Source organism: Macrobrachium nipponense, chromosome 31 (genome assembly GCF_015104395.2).
Source record: "Macrobrachium nipponense isolate FS-2020 chromosome 31, ASM1510439v2, whole genome shotgun sequence".
In the NCBI taxonomy this organism is placed as follows: Eukaryota; Metazoa; Arthropoda; class Malacostraca; order Decapoda; family Palaemonidae; genus Macrobrachium; species Macrobrachium nipponense.
The window spans coordinates 60,301,205-60,312,108 of record NC_061093.1 but is presented as its reverse complement, the minus strand read 5'-3'; the positions used below and the strand labels follow the sequence as shown (position 1 = coordinate 60,312,108).

Below are 10,904 nucleotides of genomic sequence, written 5' to 3'. Positions count from 1 at the left end.
TTCATTTTTTTCTTTGCCATGCAATTTGATATCAAGAATATTCATTCTGAAAAACCAACCATCATGTGGAGGAAATTGTAGGAAAAATTCATCACAGTACTTGGACAAAAAAAGAAAGTTCCCGAAAACTCACAAAGTTGCATGAATGCGAACTGGGCCACTGACATGAAAATTCAAACTTCCAACGAATATGAAGTTTATTTGAAAATAGTAACAGGAGGAGAAAAGAAATATAGAAAGAGGGGATCAGTTATTAGAAAAAAAATGAATAGATAAAAATATGAGTTAATTAATAAGATATAAAGAGAATTGTTTTTAAGGATAGTACTGCGTTGCATCCTTGCTTGATTTTTAGAGGTTCCAGTTGCAAAACTTCCTATGGGAGACAGAACTTCTGGAAAACTGGAGCCAAGAAGTCCAACAACAGGTCCGTTAACAGGTCATCTGCGCACTATGTATATCTTATTTTGGGTTACTTCAGCATAGAAGTTTTATATAGTCCTTTGACGCTCAGGGAGTGATCCCACAAACTACTTAACTGTTGTTGTTGCTCTTGTTCTTGTTGGGGTTAAGGAAAGGTCTAAGGAAGAGCCTAAAAAGGTCTGAAAAAGGTGTTTCGTGTTGAGTTAAAGATACATGAATTTTTGGATTAGGTATTTATGATTTATTTATGAGAATGAAAATGTAAAAGATAAATAATGTGCACATTAAACAGCACAGAAAAATGATGTCTAGAAAAGTATAGCGTATTTATTTTAATTTTCGTTGGTGAAACAAGGCTCTATTTAACCGTAGATTTTAGCACATTTTAATTTACGTTAAAAGTTAGGAATATAACAACTTATGCGTGAGGGGGAAATCTTGCACGCGTCTCGAGTAAGCCGGAGGTCGGGTCACGCCTTGTTAGTGAACATCTTTGTCTTTGAACCCTTCATGCTGATATAAGAACTGACAACCGGGCCATAGAAGAAAAAACTGGCCAAAACCAGACATTCCAAAGTAAGATCGCCCAAACAACTGGACACATACCTGCACATACACAAACGTGTGAGAGAAAGTAGACACGTGGAAGTTCCCACAGCAAAAAGGGAAACGTGATGCTATTCCATACAGGAAATAGTGATGGATATATCTGAGAAGTGCTGGAGGTGACGGAGTAATATTTATATTTATCATAGTAATAATATTTACAATGGATATTCTATATTGTCTCTTTTACCTTACTCAGACTAATACTAAATCACTTCGTTATATTCTGGAAGTGGAAGATCTATGAAAATTATCATGTTTTCCAAATTGCGTGAAGAGTATATATAATATATATATCTATATATTATATATATATATATATATATATATATATATATATATATATATATATATTACACACATATATATTATATAGATATATTATATATAATTACATATATAATATTATTATATATGATTATATATTACTATATCTATATGTGTGTATGTATATATTTTAAGGTGAAAATGTTCACTATCCAACTCACTATACTTCAGAAGGAAATTATAATAATTGATAAATGACCTCTCTGGACAGCCAAGTGGTTAGCAAGTCGACTGAGGGTCGTTGATACGTTCTGTCGGGCATTTTATCTCCCTTGTACTGAATCACTCATCTTTTATAATTCCCCTTCGGTGATATTCCCGAAGTAGAGTGAATTGGATATTAAACGACACTTGTAGCTTTATATTTGTGCATATAAAATGTCAGGGTGATATGATAAAAAATTCATATATATATGTACCAGTTTATATATATATATATATATATATATATATATATATATATATATATATATATATATATATATATATATATGTGAATACCACAGGAAAATGATAGTCAGAAATCCAAGCGCTTTCGTCTTTACTAAGACATTGTCAAGGAACGAATGAAATACAATTGGGAGAAAGAAAGTTATCAGGTAAAAAAAAACAACTGATCAAAAATAGCAGATGGTTAATTGTCAAAAGCGCTTGGATTTCTGACTATAATTTTCCTGTGGCATTTGCTTATTTAATGAAGCCACGTGCATTTACTGTGATTTTTTAAAGCATATATATATATATATATATATATATATATATATATATATAGTATATATATATAGATATATATATATAAATATAAATATACATATATATATATATATATATATATATATATATATATATATATATATATATATATATATATATATAAATAAATAAAGGTTTTTTGCCACGAAGGAAAAAATGAAAAAGCGAGATAGCCGAGTACTTTCGGTCCTGTTCGGACCCTTTACTTCAGTAAAAGGTCCGAACAGGACAGGAAGTACTCGACTATCTCGCTTTTTCATTTTTTCCTTCGTGGTAAAAAACATTTATTTATACATAGCATCACGTTTTATATATTTCGTGATCAAGTTATTCATATATATGTATATATATTGTAGATAATTATTACTAACAACCTCCGATAGTCGTGTAAAATGACTAGATAAGATAGAGATTTACTTTCTCTATTTATCAAGAACCATATTTTACCTTTTCGATCAGGTCATATATTTAAGATAAATAATAGAAGACGGGTATCTTTCAGCCTCTAATACCTTTGTCTGTTGTGAATACTATTTAAATAACCGAGATCCATTTATGTCGATACAAGAGGAGGACGGATCGTAGGTTGAAGGCTCAACCTTGTGCAACGAAATAATTTAGTAACCATTGAAACAACAAACCTCAGCGTTCTAATCCAAAAGGTGATGGGTCATAATGAGACCAGTAGGCCAATGGAGTAAGAGTTCAAATGGGGTTTGTTAAGCAGTGTTGCACTAATCGTCCTGGGACTCAAGTTAATTGACAATAAATTATCGTTCAAGGAATTCAGCTAAGACAAATGAGTCCACAGAAGTATGCTTTCTTTTTCTATCGATAAATCTGTTCTTTTATCTGATTTTCTTATTTTCTTCACTCAAAGACAAAAAACTGATTTTGAATGGCAGCGGAATCATAGCTTGTTCCAGTTAAAAGCAATAGCTATGAAATTCATAAAAGGTTGAACTGAAATGGCAGTTTAGATTTACAATCAATACGTTCCATTTTTGAAGTGTTTCCCAAACCGATAAAAATAGACCCTCATCTGGTCCAATAAAATCAGCCACAGATCCATTTGGGCTGAAGTTCATGGCATTCTTGTATATAATATCTTATGGTCTTCCTGAAGGCAGCCATATTTATGCTATGGTGATTCTATTTGTAATGTAATGTTTATCTATGAAGTCATACTTAGGGGCTAGCTTATAATTGACGGACCAATGCTTTCCTTTGTCTGATGAAGTATGTGTGAGCAATTATTCAGTAAATTTAAGCAAAATTAAATGTGAGGCTGAATTTGATAAATATTTTTCCTTCTCCAGCTCTCAGTTTTAACCTCGTCAGGAAAATGAAACAATATACTTCTTCTTTACCTTCAACTTTTCCCATTTCTATCTGGGTTCGCTGTCTCTAGTCAGCCTCCTCCATCTTCCTCTGTCCTGTACATCTTGTTCTCTTAGACCCTTTTCCTTCGTGCCATACAATAATTGATCTTTCTTCCTAAAACAATATACAATGGTAACGTTACGATTTTGATGTCTGATGCCTAAAATAATTCCGTTTCTTGGTTGACTTCACTGGCATGGTTCACCTGCAATAATTTCTCCTGCAGATCTGCTACTCACACAAAGCACACAGACACAGACACACACAGACACACACACACAGATATATATATATATATATATATATATATATATATATATATATATATATATAAACACGAGTATGTAATTATTTTGTCAAAACACAAGAAAACTCCTTGACTTTTTCATTCTCTGCTGGCTGAATGAGCATTGATAACCATCTCCGTTATCAATGTCGTTATAATAATTGAATCAAAGCCAGAGGAAAAATACTGAAGGTGTCATTTGTTTCTATCGAGAATTCATCCATTGACGTCTGAAGAGACAATTGGACTAATTTCCAATATTTCACAACATGACTCATGCAACTTAATGATTACGTAGAGGAATAATCTGAACAGCCTTTTAAAACTGATAACATCTTAAAACAAAAGAAGACATGGTACACCAAGGTTAAATAGATTAATGTCAGTTACCCAGATTTTATCCCCGACCCGGCTTAGAACCACACCCCCGCCTCACACACACACACACACACACACACACAAAAGAAGCGAATTTAGAAAGGTACGAAGTAGGTTTTCGTACTCCAAATGATGTACCGGTATGCGACGAAGATCTAGAAGGTTATGCCAACGGTCATGGCGAAGGTTAGTGCCAGAGAAATGGCGCTAAGATCAAAGGCCTGCCCCAGCCCCCTCCTCGGCCGGTCCTACGAGTATATAAGTGAATCCTGGAACTCGGACATCATCAGTCTACCACTCGACAACATCCGACAACATGAAGTTTGTAAGTACTGGATTATGGGTGGATATTCTACGATAACTCTCCTGGAATTATGATATTGAGTATTCATACTCTACATACATATTTGTTTCATGAGATATGAATTACCTGGAAAATGTGCCATGCAATTTCATATGAGAGAATTATGGATTAAAATTATGAATAATACAAAAGTATTCTTAAGCAGAAGTGATCTAAATGGTTTATGAATCAGTGCTTTACCATAGTAGAATTTTATTGTGCTCAAATATAGAAAAAAAAATTGAGAGGTTCCCGTATCTGAATCTATGATAAACTTTAAGCATTGAGTTTAAAAAGGGTTCTTCAACGCATCAATTCTGTAGCAATACAAAGAAATGAACGGTGAATTTTTCTGATATAAAGAAAATAAGAGATATATCACTTTCTGCATCCCCACACAATTTTGATAGGAGAGCCAAATCCACATTGGTCGAGAGTTCTCGTGTGTTCATAAATTCTAACGAGAAATTTCATTATTAGGTGATCATCGCTGCCCTGGCCACCGTGGCCCTTGCTGCCCCTCAGTACAGCTACGATGCCCCTGCTGGCCGCTCCAGCGCTGATTCCTCCGAGGAAGTAGCTATCTTGAGGGACGAGAGAGTCCACGAAGACGACGGTAAATACAACTTCGACTTCGAATCCGAAAATGGCATCAGGTTCTCCGAGGCTGGATCTCCCGACGGAGATGAGGACGCCATCGTCAGTGCTGGACAATACTCGTGAGTTTCTCCACGGTCTCTTTCAGATGACTTTGAACTAAAAAAAAAAATTGAATGTAAAATCGATAATGATAGACTACTTACTTTGAAATACAATACTATTACATTTTGTTATATCCTTGCAGCTACACTGCCCCTGACGGTACCGAAGTCGTTGTGAAATACGTCGCCAACGAGAACGGCTTCCAGCCCCAGTCCGACCTTCTGCCAGTAGCCCCCGAATTCCCCCACCCAATTCCCCAGTTTGTGCTGGACCAGATCGCCTTCGCTGCTGAGGAAGACGCCCGCCGTGCCCGTGATGGTTCTCGTGAGGCTCCTTCCAGGTCCTACGGCGCCCCTCAGTAATCTCTTTTGATCTCTGACCCTTCGATACTGTGATCACAAATTGCTCATGTATTTATTTTATTTATAAATGAAATAGAATCTACTATAAAATTCATTGTTTTCTTTGCCATGCTATTTGATATCAAGAATATTCATTCTGAAGAACAATCATATGGAGGAAATTGTAGGAAAACATTCATCACAGAACTTTGATATAAAAAAGTTCCCAAAAAAACTCACAAAGTTTGCATAAATGTGAACTGGGCCACTGATATGAAATTCAAACTTCCAACGAATATGATGTTCATTTGAAAATAGTAAAAGAAGTTAATATGAAATATAAAAAGAGGGGATCAGTTATTAGAAAAGAAAAATAAATAAATGAATAGGTAATAATATGAGTAAATTAATAAGATACAAAATTGTTTTTAAGGATAGTACTGCGTTGCATTCTTGCTTGATTTTATGAGGTTCCAGTTGCAAAACTTCCTATGGTAAGTCCAACAACAGGTCCGTTAACAGGTCATCTGCGCACTATGCCTATACCATTTTGGGTTACTTCAGCATAGAAGTTTTATATAGTCCTTTGACGCTCGGGGAGTAATCATACAAACTACTTTTCTGTTGTTGTTGCTCTTGTTCTTGTTGGGGGTAAGGAAAGGTCTAAGGAAGAGCCTAAAAAGGTCTGAAAAAGGTGTTTCGTGTTAGGTTAAAGATATATGAATTTCAGGATTAGATATTTATGATTTATTTATTAGACTGAAAATATAAAAAAATAAATAATTTGCAAATTATACTGTACACAAAAATTATATCTAATAAAATATAGTAAATCTATTTTAGTTTTCGTTGGTGAAACAAGGCTCTATTTAACCGTAGATTTTAACACATTTCAATTTACGTTAAAAGTCAGGAATATAACAACTTATGCGTGAGGGGGAAATGTTGCACGCATCTCGAGTAAGCAGGAGGCCGGGTCACGCCTTGTTAGTTAACATCTTTGTCTTTGAACCCTTCATGCTGATATAAGAACTGACAACCGGGCCATAGAAGAAAAAACTGGCCAAAATGGCAAAAGCTGAGGGCAGTGTAAGATAATTATTACTAACAACCTCTGATAGTCGTGTAAAATGACCGAATAAGATAGAGATTTACTTTCTCTATTTAACAAGAACCATACATTACCATTTCGATCAGGTCATATATTTAAGATATACAATAAAAGACGGGTACCTTAAAGCCTCTAATACCTTTGTCTGTTGTGAATACTATTTAAATAACCGAGACCTATTTATGTCGATACAAGAGGAGGACGGATCGTTGGTTAAAAGGCTCAACCTTGTGCAACGAAATAGTAACCATTGAAACAACTATTCTCAGCGTTCTAATCCAAAAGGTGATGGGTCATAATAAGACCAGTAGGCCAATGGAGTAAGAGTTCAAATAGGGTTTGTTAAGCAAAGTGTTGCACTAATCGTTAATTGCCAATAAATTATCATTCAAGGAATTCAGCTAAGACAAATGAGTCCACAGCAGTGTGCTTTCTTTTTCTATCGATAAATCTATTCTTTTATCTGATTTTCTTATTTTCTTCACTCAAAGACAAAAAACTGATTTTGAATGGCAGCGAAATCATATCTTGTTCCAGTTAAAAGCAATAGCTATGAAATTCATGAAGGGTTGAACTGAAATGGCTGTATAGATTTACAATCAATACGTTCCATTTTTGAAGTGTTTCCCAAACCGATAAAAATACACCCTCATCTGGTCCAAAAACATCAGCCACAGATCCATTTGGGCTGAAGTTAATGGCATTCTTGTATATTATATCTTATGGTCTTCCTGAAGGCAGCCATATTTGTGCTATAATGATTTTATTTATAATGTAATGTTTATCTATGAAGTCATACTTAGAGGCTAGCTAATATTTGACGGACCAATGCCTTCCTTCGTCTGATCAGGTATGTATGAACAATTATTTAGTATATTCAAGCAAACTTAATGATGCAAGGCTGAATTCAATTAATAATTTTTCCTTCTCCAGCTCTCCGTTTTAACCTCATCAGGACGATGAAACAATATCAGTGGTAACGTTACGATTTTAATGTCTGATGCCTAAATATTTCCGTTTCTTGGTTTACTTAACTGACATGGTTCACCTGTGAAATGACAGTAAGGGAAACTTAATTCTTCTTTTACTGCTTTCATTTTTGTATTAGAAATGGTGGGAGTTCGAAATTAGAATCGTTAATTACAAAATAGAATAATTTCTTCTGCAGATCTGCTACTCACACAAAACACACATACACACACACACACACACACACACACACACACACGCACACACACACACACATATAATTTATATATATATATATATATTATATATACACGAGTAAGTAATTATTCTGTCGAAACACAAGAAAATTCCTTGACTTTTTCATTCTCTGCTGGCTGAATGAGCGTTGAAAACCATCTCCGTTATCACTGTCGTTACAATCATTGAATCAAAGCCAAAGAAAAATACTGAAGGTGTCATTTGTTTCTATCGAGAATTCATCCATTTACGCCAATCACTGAAGAGACAATTGGACTAATTTCCAATATTTCACAACATAACCCCTGCAACGTAATGATTACGTAGAGGAATGATCTGAATAGCCTTTTAAAACTGACATCTTAAAACAAAAGAAGAGACGGTACACCAAGGTTAAATAGATTAATGTCAGTTACCCAGATTTTATCCCCGGCCAAGCTTAGAAACACACCCCCGCCTCACACACACACACACACACACACACACAAAAAAAGAAGCGAATTTAGAAAGGTACGAAGTAGGTTTTCGTACCCCAAATGATGTACCGGTATGCGACGAAGATCTAGAAGGTTACGCCAACGGTCATGGCGAAGGTCAGTGCCAGAGAAATGGTGCTAAGATCAAAGGCACGCCCCCGCCCCCTCCTCGGCCGGTCCTACGAGTATATAAGTGAATCCTGGACCTCAGACATCATCAGTCTACCACTCGACAACATCCGATAACATGAAGTTTGTAAGTACTGGATTATGGCTGGATATTCTTCGATAACTCTCCTGGAATTATGATATTGAGTATTTATACTCTACGTACATTTTTGTTTCATGAGATGAGAATTGCCTGGAAAATGTGCCATGCAATTTCATATGAAAGAATTATGTAATCAAATTAAGAATAATAAAAAAGTATTCTTAAACAGAAGTGATCTAGATGGTTTAAGAATCAGTGCTTTACCATAGTAGAATTTTATTGTGCTCAAATTTAGAGAAAAAAATTGAGAGGTTCCCGTATCTGAATCTATGATAAACTTTAAGCATTGAGTTTAAAAAGGGTGCTTCAACGCATCAATTTTGTATCAATACAAAGAAATGAACGGTGAATTTTCTGATAAAAAGAAAATAAGAGATATATCACTTTCTGCATCCCCACACAATGTTGATAGGAGAGCCAAATCCACATTGGTCGAGAGTTTTTGTGTGTTCATAAATTCTAACGAGAAATTTCATCATTAGGTGATCATCGCTGCCCTGGCCACCGTGGCCCTTGCTGCCCCTCAGTACAGCTACGATGCCCCTGCTGGCCGCTCCAGCGCCGATTCCTCCGAGGAAGTAGCCATCTTGAGGGACGAGAGAGTCCACGAAGACGACGGCAAATACAACTTCGACTTCGAATCCGAAAATGGCATCAGGTTCTCCGAGGCTGGATCTCCCGACGGAGATGAGGACGCCATCGTCAGTGCTGGACAATACTCGTGAGTTTCTCCACGGCCTCTTTCAGATGACTTTGAACTAAAAAAAACATTGAATGTAAAGTCGATAATGATAGACTACTTACTTTGAAATACAATACAATTACATTTTGTTATCCTTGCAGCTACACTGCTCCTGACGGTACCGAAGTCGTTGTGAAATACGTCGCCAACGAGAACGGCTTCCAGCCCCAGTCCGACCTTCTACCAGTAGCCCCCGAATTCCCCCACCCAATTCCCCAGTTCGTGCTGGACCAGATCGCCTTCGCTGCTGAGGAAGACGCCCGCCGTGCCCGTGGTGACTCTCGTGAGGCTCCTTCCAGGTCCTACGGCGCCCCCCAGTAATCTCTTTTGACCTCTGACCCTTCGAAACTGTGATCACAAATTGCTCATGTATTTATTCTATTTATAAACGAAATAGAATCTACTATAAAATTCATTGTTTTCTTTGCCCTGTAATTTGATATCAAGGATATTCATTCTGAAAAACCATCATGTGGAGGAAATTGTAGGAAAACATTCATCGTAGAATTTGGAAAAAAAAAAGTTCCCGAAAACTCACAAAGTTTGCATAAATGCAAACTGGGCCACTGACATGAAATTCAAATTTCCAACGAATACGATGTTTATTTGAAAATAGTAACAGGAGTTAATAAGAAATATAGAAAGAGGGGATCAGTTATTAGAAAAGAAAAATAAATAAACGATAGATAAAAATATAAGTAAATTAATAAGATACAAAGAATTGCTTTTAAGGATAGTACTGCGTTGCATCCTTGCTTGATTTTTTGAGGTTCCAGTTGCAAAACTTCCTATGGGAGACAAGTCTTCTGGAAAACTGGAGCCAAGAAGTCCAACAACAGGTCCGTTAACAGGTCATCTGCCCACTATGCATATCCCATTTTGGGTTACTTCAGCATAGAAGTTTTATATAGTCCTTTGACGCTCGGGGAGTAATCATACAAACTACTTAATTGTTATTGTTGCTCTTGTTCTTGTTAGTGGTAAGGAAAGGTCTATGGAAGAGGCTGAAAAGGTCTGAAAAAGGTGTTTCGTGTTAAGTTAAAGATACATGAATTTCAGGATTGGATATTTATGATTTATTTATTAGACTGAAAATATAAAAAAATAAGTGATGTGCAAATTATACAGTACACAAAAATTGTCTAATAAGATATAGCATATTCATTCTAATTTTCGTTGGTGAAACAAGGCTCTACTTAACCGTAGATTTTAGCACATTTCCATCTACGTTAAAAGTTAGGAATATAACAACTTATGCGTGAGGGGGAAATCTTGCACGCGTCTCGAGTAAGCCGGAGGTTGGGTCACGCCTTCTTAATGAACATCTTTGTCTTTGAACCCTTCATGCTGATATAAGAACTGACAACCGGGCCATAGAAGAAAAAACTGGCCAAAACCAGACATGCCAAAGTAAGATCGCCCAAACAACTGGACACATACCTGCACATACACGAACGTGTGAGAGAAAGTAGAAATGTGGAAGTTCCCACAGCAAAAAGGGAAACGTGATGCTATTCCATACAGGAAATAGTGATGGATATATCTGAGAAGTGCTG

The 10,904-nt window shown here is 36.0% G+C and overlaps 2 protein-coding genes across 2 annotated transcripts; both read left to right on the top strand.

Moving 5' to 3' along the window:
* Positions 1-4,382: 4,382 nt before the first annotated feature.
* Positions 4,383-5,653, top strand: LOC135207028 (cuticle protein AMP1A-like). Its single transcript, XM_064238658.1, has 3 exons — positions 4,383-4,481; positions 4,980-5,218; positions 5,344-5,653. The coding sequence occupies exons 1-3, from the start codon at positions 4,473-4,475 to the stop codon at positions 5,561-5,563; spliced, it is 468 nt and encodes a 155-aa protein (XP_064094728.1). The 5' UTR covers positions 4,383-4,472; the 3' UTR covers positions 5,564-5,653.
* A 2,805-nt stretch (positions 5,654-8,458) lies between these two features.
* LOC135207027 (cuticle protein AMP1A-like) lies at positions 8,459-9,759 on the top strand. The gene is made up of 3 exons (XM_064238656.1): positions 8,459-8,591; positions 9,089-9,327; positions 9,450-9,759. The coding sequence occupies exons 1-3, from the start codon at positions 8,583-8,585 to the stop codon at positions 9,667-9,669; spliced, it is 468 nt and encodes a 155-aa protein (XP_064094726.1). The 5' UTR covers positions 8,459-8,582; the 3' UTR covers positions 9,670-9,759.
* The last annotated feature ends 1,145 nt before the right edge of the window (positions 9,760-10,904 follow it).

Bases quoted from the DNA above. Each gene is read 5' to 3' on its own strand.
- LOC135207027 (XM_064238656.1), top strand. The intron at 9,328-9,449 runs GTGAGTTTCTCC...TTATCCTTGCAG, and splicing joins GTCAGTGCTGGACAATACTC to CTACACTGCTCCTGACGGTA.
- LOC135207028 (XM_064238658.1), top strand. The intron at 5,219-5,343 runs GTGAGTTTCTCC...ATATCCTTGCAG, and splicing joins GTCAGTGCTGGACAATACTC to CTACACTGCCCCTGACGGTA.